A 22,926-nucleotide genomic window follows, 5' to 3' on the forward strand; every position below is an offset into this window, starting at 1 on the left:
AAACTCGAAATTTTTTCGAAATTCAATATTTCAAAATTTTTTGTTTTTTTTTTGTAACTTTTTTCAAAACAAGAGAACACCTCAAACTTCAATTGAGCTGAAAGCCCAGTAGCTAAAATGAGTTGCTTTTGAGTAATGACTTTTTGAGTAAAAAACCTGTTTCGCACTTTTTGTTTTTTGCAAAATAAAAAATGTTCAAATTTTGTTTTTGCAATTGCACCCGACATAATTTATTCCATAAGGTCTGCATAAGTCTGATTTTTGCACTATATCTTTTGAGATAATTTGCATGCAATCAGCGTCCGTATGTCAAGACAGGGAGTTAGTTCTTAGATATTCTTTTTAGCAAGAAAGATTCTTGGTTAAATAGCGTTTACCCTGTTTATCCGGTCGCTTTGGTTGGTCGACGGTCAACCGAAGCAATACTACATGAATAAATCATTTAGCACAAATACTGGGCTTACGTCGAACTTTTGATTGGATTTGTTTACATTATGGTAAATATAAGAATAAAATGAAATACTTGGCTAAACTTTCCATTACTACCACGATATATTTGGATCGGTGCAGAGGCAGAGGGAGCGAGGCACCACCCACCACACCCAATAGTAGCGCAAGGTCACACCATTTTAACGATGAAAGCCCCAACCTCCTTGGATCCCTATAGAACCTTCAGGAAAAGTTTAAAACTTCGGTTGTTTACGACCGTGTTTGTATCTTGGACCGAAATATGGTTGAAGAGAAATGTATAAATCAATTGCTAACCCAGCAGCATTTAACTTACTATGTAGATTTTATAATTATATATTACTATTTATGAAAATGTATTATCGTAAAATTTATGAGTGACCCTGGTGAAAAATTTATTATTTCTATAAAAAATTTATTTTATAAATGTGTTTTTGTTTTTTGTAACATGTATATATGTATATTGGCGGCCGCCGTAGCCGAATGGGTTGGTGCGTGACTAACATTCGGAATTCACATAGAGAACGTCGGTACGAATTTCGGCGAAACACCAAAATTAAGAAAAACATTTTTCTAATAGCGGTCGCCCCTCGGCAGGTAATGGCAAACCTCCGAGTGTATTTCTGCCATGAAAAAGCTCCTCATAAAATATCTGCCGTTCGGACTCGGCTTGAAACTGTAGGTTCCTCCATTTTGTGGAACAACATGGCATGGATTCGACAGCTTCTTGCATGTTAAAGGATCTATTTTCCCCCACTCTTGTTTAATAGCATCTTCTAGGTCTTTCTTGTTTCTGATAACAAGCTTTTCCAGTTTGTTTTCAGCCCATAGATGTTCAATTACATTGATGTTTGGATATTGTGAAGGGGTTTCAAGCACTTTAGGACAGTTGTACATAAGTCATAGATGGACATTAAGTGTCTTATGCTTGGGATCGTTGTAATCATAGTACTTGAAATTGTCCTTAATTTCTAACTTGTCAGCCCTTTGGACTAAATTTTGTTTCATAATTGTTAGGTATTGTTTGTGGTCCATATTGCCGTTAATGAAGCACAAATTTCCAGTACCAGCAGCGGACCCGTGTTTAACTGTCGGACGTAAATTTTTTTCCAGCAACTCTTCATTAGGTCTTCTTTACACATATGATTGTCGATTGCTTTCATCTTCAAATAAAACGTGCTTCCAAAACTCAAAAACATTATCCTCATGACGCGATTAATCTCGTTGATGAAAGGTTTGTTTAGTACAACTCTTCCATCAACTCTTCTTTCGCAACATTATTCTTTCAAAAATATTGCAAAAACTAACAGAACAACAAGAATTTAACAAATCACTGGAGCAAAGGTTGCAAAATCTTGAATTTAAAATTTACCAGTCAATTACTTTTAAAAATAATGCTATGAAAGGCGAACGGTCTCCCAAAGCACCAGCAAGAATTAGAAATGATTCTCAATTCAGAAAAAAACGACATTTGTTTAATTGCTGAGACGCATTTTACTAATCAAACTTGTCTCAAAATCAAAAACTTTGAATTTTACCACACTATTCACCCAAGCAACAGTACACGAGGCGGAAGTCCCGTAAATATTAGAAGCAATATTAAACACATCGAACAAGAAAAATTCAGCACCAATGAATTCCAAGCCACCACCATCACAATTAATGCTGGAGGTGATCTAGCATTGGCAGCTGTTTATAGTCCTCCAAGGCACCAAATCAAATATGATCAATATGCCCATCTTATTGAGCGTCAAAAAAACAAATTCATTATGGGCGGCGCTAAACATATCCATTGGGGATCTAGGCTAACAAGCACTAAAGGAAGGGAGCTCTTCAAAGCGCTTCAACAAACAAACTGTAACACTGCATCTTCATGGATGCCAACGTATTGACCATCTGATCCACAAAGAAATCCGGACCTTATCGATTTCTTCATCACCAGAAAAGTCTCCAGGGCATATCTTAATATTGAAAATGGGCTAGACATGAATTCAGACTACTCAGCGAAATGGTAGGGTTACGTCATCGAGTTCTCAAACTAACTAGTCAATTTACCGACTGGGATTATTTCCGCAAAATGTTAGAAGAATCTGAAGACAATACGTTTCCAATGGAATCAACAACAAAGATAGATGTCGAAGTTTTAAAACTGACGAGAGAAATACAACACTCTGCTTGGTCGAGCACACCTTTGGCACCGCTGGCGACAAATACACCAAAGTTATAAAAGAAATGGTGCTAAAGAAGCGAAAAATGAGGCGTAGGTGGCATCAAACAAGATCACCTTTTAATAAAGCAGATTTGAACAAAGCAGCGAAAGATCTCAGCCATAAAATTAAAATCAATCATTTACAAACTAAGCACAGCAATTAAATAAAAGAGACAGAAACTACTCACTATGGAAATGCACCAAAAAGCTTAAACAGCCAGCTAATCATAATCCACCAATCAAAGTAGAGAGTAGAGTAGAGTAGAGATAATGGATGGGCGAAAACAAACACAGAAAAAGCAAACATATTTTCAGATTATCTAGCAAAAATCTTTATACCCAATAGCGACACATCACCAATACTAAATAATGATGGCATAGCCAATGATAATTATGGCGATATAGTACCCATAACTGAAGATGAGATGTGCGCCGAGATACAAAAGTTGAAGTCGAAGAAATCTCCAGGGCTGGATTTAATAACAGCCGAAGTCCTCAAACAAGATCCACGAAACAACATTACAAAGCTAACAAACATAATGAATGCTTGATTTAAGCTGCAATACTATCTATCCAATCTATTGGGAAATAGCTGCTGTCATCATGATTCTAAAACCAGGAAAGCCTCCATCATGTCGACCAATATCACTGTTGCCCATTTTATCAAAACTGTTGGAAAAATTTTTGATAAAGCGCCTGAGCAGTATCATAGAAAATAAACAAATAATACCAACACACCAATTTAGATTTCGCGCGCGCCACTCAACTATTGACCAAATTCACAGAATTACTCGTAGCATCGAGAACACGTTTGAAGAAAAAAATGTCTGTTCTGCTGTATTTCTCGATAAGCTTTCGATAAAGCATGTCATGCTGGCCTGCTGTGGAAAATAAAGAATGTACTGCCAACAAAATGTTTTAATATCTTAAAAACATACCTGTCCGAGTGCTATTTTCGCGTCAGATACGAAGATGAGTTCTCTGAACTGCAAGAGATAAAAGCTGATGTGCCGCAAGGAATTGTGCTTTGTCCCCTTCTTTATCTGCTTTTTACTCACGATCTGCCGAACAGCAGAAATTGCTTTACAGCAACATTTGTTGCGATACATACGATAATACAAAATGGAAACGAAGGCTCAAACGTAAAAAAACTCTAGATTTAAACTAATAAATAAATAAAAATCAGTTAAAAGTATGAATTGTATTTTGCTGAAGATTAACATAAATTATTTGTTGTAACAAAACTCCACAAAAACTGCTCGTTAGCATATATATGCAATGTTATACTAGTTGCAATGAAAATACTAATAATAAAAAATAAAAAATATATAATATTAAGGTGTTGGGCGACTTCTATTGCGAGCGTAGGAGCGCTCAATTTTAGATTTTTCTTAAGGGGGTAGTATGGTTAATTCGGTGTAAAACAAGCATATTTTTCGAAATTTTTTTTGTCGACACAGTTGATTTATTCAAAATTTTAAAATTACTTCATTATAAAATCATATTTAAAGAATATTGTGTGAAATTTTCATTGATTTTTATGAAGAAATGAGTTGGTGGCAGCGAATCTTCGCGGACGTCTCATAAAAAAGTTTTATTGCGGTGTCCCTCAGAACTCATTACTGGATCAACTAAAATCAAAAAACCAAATTGATTTCATCAGCTAATAAAGCTTCGCAGGTAACAACGTCGAATTTTTTTTTTTTTTTTTTTTTTTAATTTTTTAAAGCGCTTTGAAGTCAAAACACCGATTTTTCATAAAAAAAAATTGAAAACTTTGTTGTTTTAAAATATGACAAAATTTAAAAAAAAAAAAACTCGACGTCATTACCTCGTGAATAAAGTAAAGAAACAAAAAACCAAATTTGAAAAGAATCGGTGCAGTAGATATGAATCTACAGTGGACACCGACCGTAAAAAAGGCAAGTGTGAGAAAAACGCGTTTAAAGATTTTCGGCAGCGTGAAATCCGGTTGGAGAGGTAGATACTTAATCCTTTGTGTCTTTGTCAATTTTACTCTAATGCACTTCAAACTTTCACACAATAATCTTAAGATGTTATAGAATAATTGAAAAAAAAAAAAAAATGAAAAAAAAAAAAATACCATACTACCCCCTTAATTTATTGGCTTATCCACCGTTCATCTGCATCCGAAAACAGCTTTAGTCGTTCTGATTTCTTCTTATTTTCCACGGATTTGGTTTCTTTGAAACGTTTTATCACGTCGTATAGAAATCTATCCACTATTTCTGCGATTTTCCGAACGGTTTTACCCTTTCCATGTTGACTAATAATTAAATTTCTGACTTCAATTGAGCTTTGTTCACGCTAGCCAAGTTTATAATTTTATTCAACAAAACACGACTGAACCAACCAAACAATCGCAATATCTTTTTTGACACTAATTATGCGAATGCTGCATGATAAATTTTTCATAACATTGAGGTAATGGATTTGTAAATTATTATTACTATTTTTAAAATCATATTTGAATACCCAATATAAAAATATATAACTTGCATTTCTTAGAAAAATTGTGAATTTGAAACTGAATGCTATGCATGTCCGAGTTCTTTATTGAGCCACTGTACAGGGTGCGCCATCTTTTATGTCGGTATGTAAACGCTGAATAACTTGGTCATTTACGAACCGATCGACTTCAACATATGTACATGTTTTCGATACGTCAATTCAGTACAATTTCAACCATAGATCGCTTTACATCGAAACAACGCGCTGAAATAGTGACGCTATAGTTGTTCTATAGTGACGAAAATAGTTCTTCTATTGTTCTAACTCAACGCGCATATCGCAAAAAGTATCGCGGCAAACAGGCACCGTTCGGTGTCGAATTTTTTTGAGCACGGGACAGTAGCAGATCGTCAACATGCCCTACATCAACGACCAAGACGTTCCAATGACCTTGCTGAAGCAGTGAGGGAGAGCGTTGCCCAGGAGCCAACAGTGTCGTATCTTCGTCGCGCTCAGCGTTTTGGCGTCAGTGAAACCACAACGCGGTGCATTTTAAAGGATGATTTACATTTTTTTACGTATAAAGTGCAATTGACAAAAAGGATATTGCCGACAGATCATTCACGTCGCTTGGAATACGCTCGAATGGTTGACACTGAACCCAATTTTTGGAAGCAAATTCTAATGACTGACGAGGCATATTTTAACCTCTGTGGCAGCGTGAATAAACAAAATTGCCACATTTGGGAAACTGAGAATCCACACGAGATCCATTAAACGCCAATGCATGACCGTAAAGTAACTGTTTGGGCCGGAATTTGCACCAAACCATCACTGAGCCATATTTTACCGAGAAAACGAAACGGTCGATGGAAATCGATATCGATGGATCTTGCCTCATTATGTCTGACCGCAAATGCGTGAGAAAGGTTTAGACGGTTATTGGTTTCAACAAGACGGTGCGCCATGCCACACTGCGAAATGAATTTCTGCAACGAAAATTCCCGGGACGTCTAGTGCCAAAAAGAAGCAACATCGACTGGCCCCCCAGATCACCTGACATAACCCCCCGGACTTCTTTTTGTGGGGTTATCTGAAAAGTAAAGTTTACGCCAACAAGACGCAGAGTATTGACCAGCCTAAGACAAACATTCATGCCGAAATCGACGCTATAAAAGCCGAAATGCTTGACAAGGTAATAACTTGATTGATATTGTATTCAAAAAATTATTTTAATAAATTGTAAATAACCAAACCAAATAAAAATACCTCACTTACACAAATCAGTTGTTTTTTTTTTCAAAGTTATTCAATGTTTTTATACCGACATAAAAGATGGAGCACCCTGTTGCTCCCTTTGTTTGTGAGAAATATTAAAATCCCAGGAAACATTGGTTTAGTCTTTATTTTGCTAAAGCTAGCACCAACACTATTCATTTAATAATAGCTTTTAAGTTATTTGCTTGAAATTTGCTTTTTTATCTTTACCAAATGGGTCAAATAATTTTGGTGTTTATGTATCCAAAAAACTTGCTAATTAGGGTAAAATGGAGCAAAGAGGGCAAACTGACATTTCATTTTAAGACCAAGTTGCAAGTTTTTACTGAATACATTTTACTTGTAAGATATTGCAAGTGAGAAAAAAAGCTGATCACAAAGTAAAAATAAACAAAAATTAAAATTTACGAATTCAGTTAAACTTCGAAATTAAAAAGAAAAAATGGTTATGAAATGAAAAATGTAAGTATCATAAATATAGTTTAGATAAAATTTATAAAGTTATATGAAAATATTATAACTATAAAGTTATATTATATTATTATATATATTTAATAGGAATCGGCCAATGATGTAGAGGTATGTACTTCGAACTACAACCAGGAAACCACTGAACCACGAAATAAAAATAGAAAGCATTGAAGATTGGTTATTAAGTAATTTGGAAATATATGTGTACATGTGCATAAACGGAAGCAAAAAAAATATGAAGGAAGCTGTGTTTGCCATAACAACATAACAATACAATTGCTAATGGAAAGTTCTTCATCTGACAAAATACAATCATGTGATGCCTACCTCGCTGTTTTCATATCATTTGTTTTATTTTTTTTTTTCATACGAGATAGCTCAACTGAAAAAATTGTAATTTTTGTGATTTTTCTCGCCAACAATTTAATCAGATTTTCGTTAAACTTGCAAATTGTTACTGGTTTTGCGTTCAAGTACTTTTTTTGATATTTTCTCCTTCAGAGTGAATTCTCGAAAATTAAGTTACTGGATAATTTTTACATGGACAGACCGGGTATCATCATTACTACATCTGTGTAATATACATATACACAGTTTTATGTACATACAACAATTAAATACACTCTTTTCTGTTCGAATTGGGGTTTATAATCTTCTGCTAAAAATACTGTGGGCAGCGTAGCACGTCCTGGACTGATGAGGGTTATTTTTTTGAAGCGCGCCTACGCGAAAACTATTATATGCAAACACTACAGTTTTGCCTCTCTTATTATCTTTTACGGTGTTTATTATGTTATATTATTTGCCTCTTAAGCGCCCGTCACTGAGAAAAAAGGATGGGAACCTACACCTCTCGCCCGGTCACAAAGTTCATTTAGACCCATCTCTGTCACTCAACCGCCCAAGCACAACCCGAACTCGCTTCATACTCTCAAGTAGTCAAAATAAGAAACAACATTCAAGACATCAAGTGAAATGCGAGAACTGTTGATGCTTCTCAGACAAGTCTTGCAACGATTTTCATCAATGATGAATCTGCTCGTTACTCTCACGACACAAAAATTGAACCGTTCAAGCTCGTGAATATTCTTATTTGGAATACCAATGGGCTCTACAACATATACTAGAATTAAAAACGCTACTCAAATCTCACAGCATAGATATTCTCCTAATATCCGAAACTCATTTTATAGATAAAAGCTATTTTCGAACTCCAAATTACAAGCCATATCAAACAATGCATAAAAAAGCTCATGCTGGCTCTGCTATTCTTATTAAAAGCCGCATTAAACAGTACAGAATATATTCTTACTATAAAGAAGCTATTGAAGCCATAAATATTGTTGTGGAAAACTCGAAAGGCCCATTTATCCCGACTCCCTACCCCAAAAGGTCGCCAACTCCTAGCAGCTATAACCAAATCGAAACTCACCACAGCCTTCTTAGTCTCCCCAACATATTGGCCAACTGACAAATAAAATCCCCGATCTCATCGATTTCTGCGTAGCGAAAGGCATTCCAGCTAGTGAAATATCCTGCAGCTCATGTTATGAATGATCCTCCGTAACTCTCCCGTAATGATCGCTCTAAATAAAGAATCAGTTGACTCATTTTCCAACTGCTGTCTCCATAATAATAAAAGCGATTGGTTTTACTTTCGAACACTATTAATTTCAACAATTAACCCTAAGCACCCATTCAAGTGCAGTGAAGATATTATAAACGCTGTAGAGCTCTTCAATAATTGCTTTCAACATGTGGAATGGAACTCAACACGCTCCCTCACCAAGCGACAACACACCCAAGTATCCCGGGTGGTTAAAAAGAAATTAAAAAGAAAACGGCTGGCAAAGAAGTACATAGACATCCTTAAGACAATAGAACATTAAACTTGCTCACACATGAGCTCAAATATTTTCCGAAAAAGAACACAACTCAAGAACTTACTGAGGTAGTAACGATGTAACCCCTGCCACTGACTACTCACTTTGGGAATCTGCCAAAAATTAAAAATATCAGCTTTAACACAATCAGCCATTGAAATGAAAATAATAAATGGGCTAAATTTGCTCGGCACTTATCCCGAGTTTTCATATTAAGCTAATCACTGCTCAAAAACTCAAAGACACCCTGGAACTCATTCACCGAATGGACCCGGCTATAAATGCATTTTCGAAGAAAGAAATAAAAGCGGCAATAAAAAACAAAGAAAGCCCCCGGATATTATTTCATCAAAAGAGAAGTACTTAAACAACTGCCTGATGAAGGAATCTCTTTTCTTAGGAATATATACAATGCTATCATAATAACTGGTTTTGTTTTCCCCAATGGAAAGCCGCAAAAACCTGAAAAAAGTACCGCCTTATCGCCCCATTAGCTTATTACCCATTGCCCTTAAAGTTATGGAATCCATTTTTCTCAAAAGATTGATGCACGTAATTGAAGACCGAAAATTAATCCCAAGATACACGGTGCCATCGAATAGGTACGCAGACTCGTAAATAGTATTCACAAAGCTTTTGAGCCAAAAAGTAGTACACTTTTATCAAGTGCTACCTCAAAGACCGATCTTTCTTTGTTAAGTAAAACGAAGAACATTCTGGACTCTTTGAAGCTTTGCTGGTGTACTCCAGGGCAGTATGATAGGCCTAGTACTATACTTGCTCTAAACCCACGATTTACCAGTCATTGAGGAAAGTGTCGTCGGAACGTTTGCAGATGACAGCGCTTTTCCGCAATTGACTCTAAGCCCCAAATTCCAAAAAGGACTTGATAATTTAACCAATGGTTAAGAAATTGCAGAATAAAATCCAATGAGACAAAATCAGTAAGTAACTTTTACACTCCACGAAGTATTTGCCCTCCCGTAAAACTCAATTATGTAACCATACCCCAAAATAATGTTACGCAATATCCGCTGCGATAGCCGAATGAGTTGGTGCGTCACTACCATTCGGAGTACATAGGTTCATATTTCCGTACATGAAACACTAAAATGAAGAAAAAGTTTTTTCTAATAGTGGTCGTCTTTCGGCAGGCAGTGGCAAACCTCAGAGTGTATTTCTGTCAGGAAAAAACTTTAGATAAAAAATATCTGCCATTCGGAGTCGGCTTAAAACTGTAGGTCCCTCCATAAAACATATGTACATATATGGGTCTATGGCATACAACTCTGAGGCATTGCAGCTCACTCTTACATCGAAATACTCCAAAGGTTCCAGACAAAAACCCTAAGAATGATTACAAACGTACCATATTACATAACTAACGGCTAAATTCATCGTGATCTGAAATTACTCATAATAGCTGAAGAAAAAAATACTTACGCCGCTGCAGCAGCTACCACATCTGATGGCATAAATGATGCTTCGCAAAAAACCTCTCTTGTCAATACTCGCGATGTTAGCAAAAACAACAACAATTCAATATTTTCCATTCTTCCATCTTCAATTTCGCCGGCTTCCACCGTATTCGTAGCTAGAACTGAGAGGGATGACTTCCTTACTTATGCTGTTGCTGCCTCAGTTCACACTGGCTTAAGAAACGGGCTGAGCTCTGCGTTCTCCGCGTCAATTATGAGTACAAGTACAAATTCATTACAAATTTTTAATGCTGCCAATGCTTTTCTCAAATCAGCTACTGCTACTGCTTCAGCTCCTCTTTCTCTCGCACAATCACAGTGGGAAAAAGTGCAAAGTAAGAAAGGTAAAAATAAAAAAGCTGAGCGTAGATGTTATTGACTCAAGAAGATGGTTACACTTGTCTTCCTTTAAGCCCACCGTCACTGAGGAAAACATAATGGCTTGTATCAAAAATCAAGCGGTACTAGTAAATTGAAGCCAAATTCCAGGAATCGAAACGATTCAATTGCGACTAATTTGACGTTTAATGACCTACTAAAGTGTGGGCTAAAGGTATATTATATACAATATTCGTATACAATATTTCGTTCTTCGTAAAGACCGCGATGCTGCTAAAACTGATTGCTTAAGAGGTGGTGGTGTTCTAATTGCAGTCAAAAGAAGGTATCGTGCGTTTTCAATTACGCACAAAAATGACGACTCGTTGCTTGATCATCTTTGCCTCTGCATCAAGGGCTCTGAATCATGTGACTGTTTATAATATTATATATAATATTTGATCGCCTTCTATATCCCGCCTAATAGCAATTTTAATTTATGCAACATATTGGTGTAAAAATTCCGCAAACGCGGGTCTCTCATCTAGCAATGTCACTATGAATTACTATCTCTCTTTGTAGATATGTATGTAGTCTCCTGAGCATAAAATTAAGCTAAATTTATATGAGTTTTTACTTTTATCGTGTTTTGATGAAACTATTTTTAATTATGCATCCTGTGATTATGTCAACTTAAATAATTCCCTTTTAGAATTTAAATGGGATGAATTATTGTCCGAATTGAGCATTCACAGTTGTTTTTCTTATTTTAAATCAGTAATGCATGAATTTTGCATTAATAATATTCCTTTAAAAGAGAGGCGCTGTTATAAGTCACCTTGGCATAATAAGCAAATCAAGAAATTTAAAGCACAAAGTAATTAGTTATTTTTTGCAAAGTACAAGCATTTTCAAAAGAAATTTAAGTCCTTAGATGATCCGCTTTTCAAAAACTAACTATATACTTAATACTGAGCGGAACATCAAAGCTAATCCGAAGTCATTTTGGAATTTTGTAAAATCTGAAAAGTCAAGCTCGAGTATACCTGCTTCGATGATGTTGGATAATAAATGAACAAGTACGCCTGCTGAATTAGCTAACTTATTTGCAGACTTTTTTATGTCTAATTATGTTTCAGTTGATGAGGTATTCCCTAACTTTACACCCGAGATATACTCATCTCTAAATTTTGGCAATCTGCACATCTCATCTGATGACATTTACAAGGGGGATGCTTTCTTTCAAACCGTCGTCACATACAGATGCTGCTGGTCTTTCAACTATTCTACTTAAGAATTGTCCAGCGTTAGCAATTCCTCTAGAGATTATTTTTAATAAATCTTTATCTATGGGCACTTTCTTAAATGATTGGAAGTTTACAATCACTACGCCTTTTTTTAAAAATGGAAGAAAAAATGATATTCGTAATTAAACGCTAATTTCTAAGCTATCAATCATCGCTAAACTGTTTGAATGCATTGTAAAGGACAAAATTTATTTTGCGGTTAAGTCTTTAATTAACCCAAACCAACATGATTTTGTAACTGTTCCACAGATTCTAATCTTGCTATTTTTAGCGAATCATCTATTCTATCGTTTTCAAATGGCTCCAAGTTGATTGCGCCTACATTGACTTCTCTAAGGCATTTGACAAAGTGTCGCACGAGATTTTAGTAAACAAGTTGGCTTGCTTGGGCTTTCACTCCACCTTTCTGCAATGGCTTAAGTCATATTTGACGGACAGACGTTTTGTGGTAAAAGTTGATTGTGTTTTATCGCACCACTTTGTTGCTACTTCAAGGGAGCATCTTAGGGCCACTTCTTTTTGTTATTTTTATCAATGACAAAAGCAAATGTTTTACTTTTTCTAATTTCTCGCTCTTCGCGGATGATTTAAAAATCTTCTCGTCTGTTAATGACTCAGTGGATGCTCAGAAGCTTCAACTCGACATGAACAATCTTCATCGTTGGTGCAAAAGATCGCGTCTGTCCTCAAAAATTAAAAAATGTTTTCATTTAACATTTTCAAGGCGTCAGTGCATTTTTAGCACATCCTACACCATTTCAAAGGATGTTCTACATCTACATCTACAGAGTTTAATGGTCTTGGAGTGCTATTCAATACAAAATTTTCCTTCAAAGGCCACATTAATTTGATTCTTTCAAAATCGTATTCGGTTCTAAGCTTCATCCGTCGCTATACAACTGAATTTTCTTATCCGTATACCTATAAACTGATGGAGTCGTAAGTCTCTCTCGATTAATAGAATAGAACGCGTTCGAAAAAATGTTCTTCTGAGTCGCCTGTTCCATCCTATAATTCTCGGCTAAAGCCAATTAATCTACATAGAATCTCTTGAAAATAGAAGACAGTCCTTTCTCTTTCGTTTATTTTTAGTGTTGTTAAGGGGTAACACCACTGTACACGCGTAAAATAAACACGATTTTTAAAGAATTTTTTTGTATAGAAGGAAAGGGGAAACAATCACTCTGATTTGGGAAGTTATTACTTATATACTAAAATACAAAACTACAAAGTTTGATCGAAAAATTTTACAAAATGGCGGCATTGGAGACATTTTTGTAATGTGGTTTCTCTTGAAGGAGCTCCGCGGCACGCAGCACAGAGGGTGCAAATTTTAATCTGGAACAAAGAAACATTTTTTTTCTTAATCTAGATAAGAATAGCTAGAGAAACACGTAGGGGATTTAAAAAATATTTATTTTTGTGGAATTAGCAAGCATTTGAAGGAAAAAACTCTATTTTGGACTAAAAAAACGGCACTTAAATAATTATAACAATTAATCTATCGAAAATCCCCTACGCTCTTCTCTTAAGAAGGTTATTATACAGACGTAGTGAAAAACCTGATTAAAAATATTTAAAATTGTTTGAGTTATGCTGCGTGCCAATTTCAGAAAACGTGTTTTGAGAAAAACGCGTTTAAAGTTTGGAAATTTGGAGAAGTCGTTAGGTAGCAGTCACTAACGCTTGGTTAAAAGCTTAAAATATTTATGAAATAAACTTCGGTAACGTATAAAACTTTTTGTTCTGTATTTTAAAAGGTTCAAAGAATTTTTTAAGCTTATAAAAAAAAATCAATTTTTTGAAATTTCTACAGTGGTGTTACCCCTTAAGTATCGTCGACTGCCCAGATCTACTGAGCGGATAAGCTTTAATGTTCCCCCAAGAAGTCTTCGAAATATTTACCGGTTCTATGGAGAAAACTTTAAGACTAAATTTGCGAGTAATGCACCCATTGCTCGCGCACTTCGAGACTATAATTCATTATGTAATACCAGCCAGCTTAATTTTGCATTATCCAGATCTAATTTTGTAAAAAATCTAAATTTAGTTACTTAATATTGTATTTATAGTGATTGCTAGTATTATAGTTGCCACATTTGGCTTGCTTTTCTTTACATTTGTGTCAAGTCTGTAAGATAATTTGTATTGTAGATTATTAATATAAGACTCTAGTCGCACCCAAACCCTTTAATTGTGGAAATAAGTTTTTATAAAAAAGTTAACTTTCAATTAAAAATTAATATATCATACATATTATATTTTTTTAAATTAAAACCCATTTTTTAAAACGTGGGCCATCAAAATAAAATTTTCCTAAAATAAATAATAAAAGTAAATTCAACAGTGTGATATTTCACTTACCTTCTGAATTATATTGGGTAGTCGAAAAAGTCTTTTCGTATTTCTAATCAAACTTCAACTCATTTTTTTTATATTTATAATGAACTTTATTGAACCAAATATAATATGTACCATTTTGGTCGACCATCTTTTGCCATTTTCCTTCTAGAGACATTATTCCATCAGTGTAAAACTTTTGTGGTTTCTCAGCGAAAAACTGTGACAAGTAATTTTCACAGGCTTCTCTTCAAGTCAACTTTACTCCATTAAGGGAGTTCTGCATTGACCGAAACAAATGGTAGTCCGATGGTGCAAGGTCAGGGCTATATGGTGGATGCATCAAAACTTCCCCGCCAAGCTCTCCCAATTTTTGCCGAGTCATCAAAGATGTGTGTGGCCTAGCGTTGTCCTGCTGGAAGACGACACCCTTTCTGCTGATCAGTTCTGGCCGCTTGTTGAGTTTTACTTCCCTTGCACCATGATCTTTTTCGCACATTATTGTCGTATTTGATCCACTTTTCGTCTCCTGTTACCATTCGCTTCAGAAATGGTTCGATTTCATTTCGTTTCAGCAAAGAATCGCAGATGTTAATTCGGTTCATTAAATTTTTCACAGACAACTCATGTGGTCCCCAAACATCGAGCTTCTTTTTGTAACCAGCCTTTTTTAAATGGTTTAAAACCGTTTGATGATGAATGTTTAGTGCCTTGGCGATGTCATGGCAGCTTATAAGACGGTCCTGGTCAATCTTTTCCATAATTTCATCGACTTTTTCAACAATAGGTCGACCGCAGCGAGGTGCATCTTTCACATCGAAATTTCCAGAGCGGAAGCGAGCGAACCATTGTTGTGCTACACGAACAGCATCGTCTCCGTAAACTTCACAAATTTCATTGCTGTCTTGCGTGGCATTCTTCCCTTTTTTATACAAAAATTTCAAAATATAGCGAATTTCTTCATTATTTTCACTAATTTTTGAACAGCTATAACTTTTTTTTCAACTTCTCCGAATTTAATTTTTTTTGGTTAAATGAAGCTTAAAATGTCACCTTTCTAACACCATATGATATGACACAATGTGATTGGTAGCACTGGAGATAGATGACTCCAACGACATCTCTTGACAAAATACGAAAAGACTTTTTCGACTACCCAATATTTAATATTAGAATAAAATTGATGTGATGATGTAAATATCATTCGATGTTTGCTTTGAACATAATTTTTCTGTTTCTAATATTTTTAAACAAATTGAACTTGGGGGATGCCACCTTTGTTGGATTCAGTCTTTCAGAAAATGAAATTTTATATGCCATATTAAGAAGACTGGGTCTAGGTACAGTGGAATTGGATTTTTTACGAAAAAAAGTATTACTCTTTATTTATTTTTTGCATCTGCAACACTAAAGCCGTCGTCCGTTTATCACAACATAATCGTTAAGTCTTTTCGTTTTCGAATCATATAGACACTTAGTTATAAAGATTTTCTTTTCTTCCAGCCAGGTACAATATTTATAATTTCAAATTAATATTTTGCTTAATTTATATTGCATACTTTTCAGAAACAAATTCATAGGTATATAAAAGGTTACTAAGAAAATTTTATTTAATTTTAATTACTACGAAATAAAAGTGTCACGGATTCCTTTGCAGATAGCGATCCCTTGCCGACCGAAAAAAACCTTTACACTCTTCGTCATGGACGTTCCCGAAGATCTACCTGTTGAAGACATTAGACATGCATTATATAAATTCGATTCAGTAGTTGAAGTAGTGCGCCTTCATTACCAAACCCAATCAGCTATATCGACGGAAAAGGTCCAAGAAGGTAATTCGATGAGAAACTATAATTGTTTCAATAATTTTAGATCCATTACATTTATAATTAATTTTTGACTTATAAACTTTTGCACATGATTCATTAATAAAAGGTTGTGTAAAGTTTGACAACTGATTTCGGATGCTACCTAGTCCATTAATGCAATTTGCAAGAAAAGCAAAAGGGGTATAAGTTTATCTATCCCCTTTCTGAAAAGGTAGTACAAAATTGAAAAAAGGTCGATGTAAACCATAGAATAATTTTATATTATATTACTTTCCCGTGGATTCGTCACATATGTATTTATATATTGGAAACGCATGTGATTGGCATCTACATATGTATATATATGTGCCTAGTTACCGAGTTCTTTCTAGACTATATTTCATCGTATTTTTGTTTATAAAGCTCTAATTTAGCAATGTTTCCAAAATTTGCTATGATTTTTTTAGAGAGATGGATATCTTAACCCCAAACCCTCGTAGTTTGACAACTAACTCTGATAACCAAAACTATACAGATGTAAAATACAATTTGATTTTTAAAAAATTTTGCAACATTCGTGCGTTTCACAAAAGCTTTGAGAACCTATATCTTAATATCCACAAAAAAGATATTTCCCTATTCTCCGAAGATCTATGTCAATGCATGTACAAATTTTGGATATTTCCTGTGCCATAAGCCCAACTTCCGACTCTTTCAACTTTTTTATTTGCCCCTCAAAAAGTATTTGACTAATATGTGATTTGAATGTATCCAGTTTCACAAGTCGTTCATTAAGACGATCACCGAACGCGCAAAACACTTGTCTTATTTATGCCTCTCACAAACAAACTAAACATGCTATATTGCTAAAACTGTGAACATACTCGTATCTTCGAGACGAGTGTACCTACATAAAAAAAAAATAATAATCGAAAGTCGAAATTTCATAATTCGCCTTATTTTTTTAACACACCTCGTATGATCTTGAGATCATGATCTTGATTTATCAAGATTCATTTAAATAAAACTATACTTTTTAATAAAAAAGGATTTACTCTGTTTGCGTAGAAGTATTAGCCGAAGGATTTTCAGTCTCGGGCTTATTTCAGCAATGTAAATTTCGATAAGCATCAGAAGAGCATCACTAAACAATTTCGCCCTCTTCCAATCTGGGCCGATCTCGAAAACCGGCGCTGAAAAGTGATACACGTAAAATTTTTCGCCTGGTTTTAGTGAAATGCAGCACGATTTAACCCAAATTTTTTCTTTTCATTTTGTCTTTTGCGACGTGAACAAATTTTGCGTCTCTCTTTTGCCCACGTTTTCTGGCACCATAAAAGCAGTGTTGCCTGCTAACTTTTTTAGCAAAAGTTTTCATTTCTATGCTTTTGGGTGCATTTTCTTTACAATTTGGTCTAAAATAATAAGTAGCTTTTTCAAAAGGACATTGCGGTTTATTAAGTAGCTCAAGATCTCACTTATAATTATTGCTTCATGCTTTTGCTGTTTTACAATTTTTGTCAATTTATGACTAATGACTATCCAATGTAAACCTAATAGAAGAGTTTGGAGGTCGAACACGCTTTCAAACTAGATCCAATCATAAAATTGGATTCAACTTAACTCTTATGATCTATATTATCTTAATTATACGAGAGGGTTTCAATAAGTACCCGTGTTAGAAATGAAGACACCAATTTTTCAATTTTTTTTTTTATTTTTCAACCTAGACTCCTTTTAGAAAGATACACTTCTCCCAAAGCTCCAGCCATTTTATAACCCCTCCAAAAAATAGGATTTCTCGAACTATCAAAAATGCGCCTCCGTCTCGGCGATGACTTCCTCGTTTGAATTAATTTTTTTCCCGCGAGCCATTTTTTCATGTTAAGGGACAAGAAAAACCCGCAGGGAGCCAGATCGGGTGAATACGGGGGGGTGCGGCAGCAATTCATAACGCCATTCATGCAAATTTGGCGGCGGCAACTCTTGGTGCGTCATAGTGGTGAAACAGCACCTTCTTTTTCGCCAAATGCGGTCGTGTCTCCTTCAATTTTGTGAAAGCGATCCAATAACTCTAAGGAACTAAGGAATACGATTTGAGGGCATGCACCTGGAATGTCCGGTCCCTTAATGGGGAAGGTGCCTCTGCCCGGCTGGTTGATGTCCTCGTAAGAGTAAAGGCTGACATCACTGCCATCCAAGAGATGCGATGGACGGGGCAAGGAAAGAAAACCATAGGACCTTGCGACGTCTACTACAGCTGCCATGTAAAGGAGCGCAAATTCGGTGTCGGATTTGTTGTGGGAGAGAGACTTCGTCGCCAAGTACTGTCGTTCACTCCGGTGGACGAGCGTCTCGCAACAATCCGCATCAAAGCCAGATTTTTCAACATATCGCTAATTTGCGCCCACGCCCCGACGGAAGAGAAGGACGATGCGACCAAAGATTCCTTCTATGAGCGCCTGGAACGTTCCTATGAGCGCTGCCCCCGCCACGACATAAAAATCGTGCTTGGTGACTTCAACGCCAGGGTGGGCAAGGAGGGAATTTTTGGTCCAACAGTCGGAAAATTCAGCCTGCACAACGAAACATCCGGTAACGGACAGAGGCTGATCGACTTCGCCGGGGCCCGAAACATGGTAGTCTGCAGCACCAGATTCCAGCATAAGAAGATTCACCAAGCCACCTGGCTGTCTCCTGATCGAAAAACACGAAACCAGATCGATCATGTTGTGATAGATGGAAGACACGCTTCTAGTGTATTAGATGTACGTACGATCCGAGGACCCAACATTGACTCGGATCACTACCTTGTTGCAGCCAAACTGCGCATACGCCTCTGTGCAGCAAAAAACGTGCATCTACCTACGCAAAGAATGTTCGGCATCGAAAAGCTGCAATCACAACAGACAGCCAGAAGATTCGCCACTCGACTCTCACTCCTGCTCTCAGAGAGTACTGCCCAACAAACCGGCATCCACGAACAATGGAGCAACATTTCTCGTTCTCTACGTACCGCCGCCGAAGAAGAAATCGGATTCCGGCGAGCCCGAAAAAACAACTGGTACGACGAGGAATGTCATGCTGCCGCAGAAAGAAAGGATGCCGCCTATAGAGCCACGCTGCGATCGGGCGCAACGCGAGCCATGTGGGATCGCTACAGAGAGCTGAAAAAGGAAGAGAGACGTATTATCCGAAAGAAGAAACGAGAGGCCGAAATACGTGAGTGCGAAGAGCTTGAGATGCTGGCCAACAGGAACAACGCCCGAAAATTCTACCAGAAAGTTCGGCGGCTTACAGAAGGTTTCAAGACCGGGGCGTTTTCCTGTAAGAACAAAGACGGCGAACTGGTGACTGACGTACAGAGCAATCTTAGATTATGGAGGGAACACTTCTCGAACCTATTAAACAGTGACAGCTGCGCATGTCACCGAGAAAGTGAAGATCCCGATACCCCAATCGTTGACGACGGAATTGTCGTTCCGCTACCCGATCATGACGAGGTGAGAATAGCGATAACGCGGCTAAAGAACAACAAAGCCGCGGGCGCCGACGGACTGCCGGCTGAGCTATTCAAACATGGCGGCGAGGAGCTGGTAAGGTGCATGCATCAGCTCCTATGCAAAATATGGTCGGATGAAAGCATGCCTGCCGATTGGAATTTAAGTGTGCTCTGCCCAATCCATAAGAAGGGCGATCCTGCAATTTGTGCCAATTACCGCGGGATTAGTCTTCTAAATATCGCCTATAAGGTTCTAGCGAGCGTATTGTGTGAAAGGCTGAAGCCCACCGTCAACCAACTGATTGGACCTTATCAGTGTGGCTTCAGACCTGGAAAGTCTACCATCGACCAAATATTCTCAATACGCCAAATCTTGGAAAAGACCCATGAAAGGAGAATCGACACACACCATCTTTTCGTCGACTTCAAAGCTGCATTCGACAGTACGGAAAGGAGTTACCTGTATGCCGCGATGTCTGAATTTGGTATCCCCGCAAAACTAATACGGCTATGTAAGATGACGTTGCTCAACACCAGCAGCGCCGTCAGAATTGGGAAGGACCTCTCCGAGCCGTTTGATACCAAACGAGGTTTCAGACAGGGTGACTCGCTGTCGTGTGACTTCTTTAACCTGATGTTGGAGAGCATCGTACGAGCCGCAGAACTTAATCGCTCGGGCACAATTTTTTATAAGAGCGTACAATTGCTGGCGTATGCCGATGATATTGACATCATCGGCCTTAACAATCGCGCTGTTAGTTCTGCCTTCTCCAAACTGGATAAAGAGGCAAAGCGAATGGGTCTGGTGGTGAACGAGGACAAAACGAAGTACCTCCTGTCTTCAAACAAACAGTCGGCGCACTCGCGTATCGGCACCCACGTCACTGTAGACAGTTATAATTTCGAGGTTGTAAAAGACTTCGTCTATTTAGGAACCAGCATTAACACCGATAACAATGTCAGCCTTGAAATCCAACGTAGAATCTCTCTTGCCAACAAGTGCTACTTTGGACTAAGTAGGCAATTGAGTAGTAAAGTCCTCTCTCGACGAACAAAACTAACACTCTACAAGACTCTCATCATGCCCGTCCTAACGTATGGCGCAGAAGCTTGGACGATGACAACATCCGATGAAGCGACGCTTGGAGTGTTCGAGAGAAAGATTCTGCGTAAGATTTTTGGACCTTTGCACGTTGGCAACGGCGAATATCGCAGACGATGGAACGATGAGCTGTATGAGCTTTACGACGACATAGACATAGCGCAGCGAATAAAGATCCAGCGGCTACGTTGGCTGGGTCATGTCGTCCGAATGGATACAAACGCTCCGGCTTTGAAAGTATTCGATGCGGTACCAGCTGGTGGTAGCAGAGGAAGAGGGCGGCCTCCACTGCGTTGGAAAGATCAGGTGGAGAAGGACTTGGCTTCACTTGGTGTGTCCAACTGGCGCGGGTTAGCACGAGAAAGAAACGACTGGCGCGCTTTGTTAAACTCGGCCAAAATCGCGTAAGCGGTTATAGCGCCAATTAAGAAAGAGAAGATCCAATAACTCACTGTAGTATTGTCCAGTGATCGTTCTTCCTTTTTCTAGAAAATCCATGAGGATGATTCCGTTCCTATTCAAAAAAATCGACAATTTTTCCATCGTCTACTTATCATGTAAAACATTAATTGCCGTTCCAGTCGACACATCTATGGCCTCTACTACTTCCCCAATCAGCGGGAATTATGTCGGGGCCATTTTGAATATTTTCTTCGGTAGCCGCATCTGTCCCGCGTAATGGTAGCTCCTCATCAAAAACGGATTTTCGCCCACGTTTAAATTCGTTGAACCAATAATAACTATGTTTCCCATCCAAAAACAAAAATTGAATTACCGAACGATACTGATCTTTTCCCATCTTAGCGAAAATCACGAAACACGTCTTACTATAATAGCTGTCAAGTTCAAACTAATCTATTAATCAGTCTGACATTTTTTGCCGTCGTTTGATAGACGATGCTAAAACCAACTTCCCTCAGGAATACTCTCTGTCATCAATCACGGGTACTTATCGAACCGCCCTCGTATGTATAGTGCGTAACCGAAATTCAATATGTGCATGAAAAATAATAATAAAGCAAATGGGCTGATGCTCAACCCCAACAAATAAACCGCAATGCATTGCTATATATACAAAATAATTTTCTCTAGACCGATACGATAAAGTAGCATTGAACAACATTGAGATTATTTATGTAGACTCTACAAAAAACCTAGGCATCGAACTCTGGCGTAGAAGAACCATATTCTGAGTACATTTGGGAAAGTATGCGGAATGCTAAGGGTTCTCTGGAATACCTAGTATTTTAGTCGAGTGAGAATTCCATTACTCCTGGCTATGGCTTATATATTTATTATTAACCTTGCAATAAGGCTGCCAATTTGCAAATTGTGATAGAGTTTGTTTGACCAGAATCAGCAATGCAAAAAAGTGTTAAAAATTAAAAACAAAAATCTTGAGCTTTGAAAATCCGTACCGTAAATTCGATTTCTCTAAATTTTTCAACCCCAACAAACACACAAACACATATTCTACATACACATTATACATATAATATATTCTGGTATTTATGGAACAACTAAAAAGTATTTGATTATATCTTTTAAGGAGCTATTATAGCCAGAAATGAAGTTACTGAAAAGCCAGAGCGACGAGAATCAGCAACAGCCGTCATTCGAATAACATTGGCATCAATGGATGAATATAATATATTATTACAAAATGGGTTGAATTTTTACGATGCGACATTTTTTCCGACTGAGGCAAATCTACAAATGAAAGGTGCAAAAATTGACTATAAAAGACGGTATTTACATAAATTGTTTGTTTTACAGCAGACTTGCGCACATTTTTATAAAATATGTAATTTATTTAGAATTTTTGATGGAAATAAGACAAGCCGTGTGCGTGAATTACTTCCTGTTTTCGATGCGACTGGTTTTTGTAAATTACCTCCACCTGCAAGTAAACTTATTAAACCATCGAGGATTATAAAATAAAACAAAAATTGCTCACAAAAACAATGCACTATAAAAGAAAAATAAAATACGAAGGGGAAAATGATATTTTACAAAATGCATTATCCACCTAAGATTAACATTAAAATATGCCCCTTCTGTACATTCCTTTCTAATCAAATATATTTTAAAATTTTTATGCAAACGTAATCCAGTTTTTTATTAACATATACATCTGAAATATTTAATGGATTTTAATTCAACACAGATTTGGCGCATATATCCGTTGTTATGTGATTGATTGAGCACAGGGACAGATTGAGGAAGGGAATCAATCCCTTAGGAATAAGAAAAGTAATTGATTTGTAAATCATATAAAGAAAAATCTGTC

General features: G+C 36.9%; 1 protein-coding gene across 2 annotated transcripts in view; it reads left to right on the forward strand.

Annotated features, from left to right (window-relative positions):
* The window catches only part of LOC129237926 (uncharacterized), a 35,372-nt gene extending 12,672 nt beyond the window's left edge, over window positions 1-22,700 (forward strand). Inside the window, exons 3-5 of one of the 2 annotated variants that reach the window (XM_054872915.1) lie at window positions 15,882-16,056; window positions 22,186-22,384; window positions 22,454-22,700. In XM_054872915.1, the coding sequence (XP_054728890.1) occupies window positions 15,882-16,056; window positions 22,186-22,384; window positions 22,454-22,577 (498 nt within the window). In that variant the 3' untranslated portion in view covers window positions 22,578-22,700. Of the gene's footprint in view, window positions 1-15,881; window positions 16,057-22,185; window positions 22,385-22,415 lie in introns of both variants that reach the window. The other variant, XM_054872916.1, reaches the window with a different exon arrangement.
* Window positions 22,701-22,926: the final 226 nt, after the last annotated feature.

The sequence above is a fragment of the Anastrepha obliqua genome, chromosome 2, assembly GCF_027943255.1.
Source record: "Anastrepha obliqua isolate idAnaObli1 chromosome 2, idAnaObli1_1.0, whole genome shotgun sequence".
Classification (NCBI taxonomy): Eukaryota; Metazoa; Arthropoda; class Insecta; order Diptera; family Tephritidae; genus Anastrepha; species Anastrepha obliqua.